The sequence below is a fragment of the Condylura cristata genome, unplaced genomic scaffold, assembly GCF_000260355.1.
Source record: "Condylura cristata isolate star-nosed mole 26May11 unplaced genomic scaffold, ConCri1.0 scaffold00006, whole genome shotgun sequence".
Lineage (NCBI taxonomy): Eukaryota > Metazoa > Chordata > Mammalia > Eulipotyphla > Talpidae > Condylura > Condylura cristata.
Genome location: NW_004567107.1, coordinates 983,850 through 984,838, shown reverse-complemented (window position 1 = coordinate 984,838; position 989 = coordinate 983,850). Strand labels below are relative to the sequence as shown.

Sequence of the window (989 nt, the reverse complement as noted above, 5' to 3'; positions counted from 1 at the left end):
CTGCGGGCGCTGGCCGGCACAGCCAAGGCTGCGGAGCCGGCGGCGAGGTCCACTTGCTGCCGGCTGGGCCTCGGGGCTCCCAGCCAGAGCTGGGGCGAGAGTTCCTGGGTGCTGGCTCACGAGGACAGGCGAGGCGGGGAGACGCTGGCATTCGGGGGCGCCCAGCCCCAGCCCTGCTCCGCGCGTGCTGGGCCAGGCCGGCGCAAACGAGAAGGGGCCCCGGCACCAGCCTGTCGCTGGAGCCGCGCGACTCGAAGACCCCTCGGCTGAGTCCCTCGGCCCCGGGTCTGCGCCCGCCACTCCTGGGCGCACGGGGTGGAGGGCGCTGGCCGAGGTCGGGGGCGGGTGGGGCGCTGACGTCCTCCCTCTGCCCCACAGGGTCCTCCCGGCCCCAAAGGTGCTAAGGGCTCCTCGGTAAGTGGTGTGGCCAGCGTGGCCATGCGCCTGCGGGTGTCCCCAGGGTGGCGGGGGACCCCGGGCCTCCTCTCCCACGCTGGCGACGGGTGCCCGTCCTGCCAGCTGCCCCAGACCCCGCCTGGGCCCTCTGGGTCGCTGCTCCAGGGTCCCCGCGCCTGCCTGGCCCCTGACTGCCCACCCCACCTTGGGCATCTGGTCTCCCCACCGGGACGGCGAGGTGCACCCCGGCGGGCAGCTGGCCTGGCACCCCACCGCGAGCCCCTGCACACAGCCCCAGGCACGCTGGCCCGTGGGTTTCAGTGGCCTTGCGCCGCATCACCAAGGCTGTGCTCTCCTCTGTCCCCAGGGTCCAACCGGCCCGAAGGGTGAGGCGGGCCACCCAGGGCCCCCCGGCCCCCCGGTAAGTGGGCTTGGAGTCTCGCGAGCGGGGGTCCTGCTAGCCCCGGGGCGTGGGAGCCCGACCCTGAGGGTCGCGCCCGGCACTTCTGGTGGGGCTGTGCGGGTGCGCCTGCCCGGGCCCTGGCCGGGGGTGTCGGTTTGTGAGGGGAGCGGGCGCGGGGGGTGCACGTGCG

The 989-nt window shown here is 75.7% G+C and overlaps 1 protein-coding gene across 1 annotated transcript in view; it reads left to right on the top strand.

The window, feature by feature from the left end:
• The window catches only part of LOC101623468 (collagen alpha-1(XI) chain-like), a gene marked incomplete at its 5' end in the record, with an annotated part of 28,152 nt that overhangs the window by 16,181 nt on the left and 10,982 nt on the right, over positions 1-989 (top strand). Inside the window, 2 exons of the mRNA XM_012721180.1 lie at positions 379-414; positions 764-821. Of these exons, the coding sequence (XP_012576634.1) occupies positions 379-414; positions 764-821 (94 nt within the window). The remainder of the gene's footprint in view (positions 1-378; positions 415-763; positions 822-989) is intronic.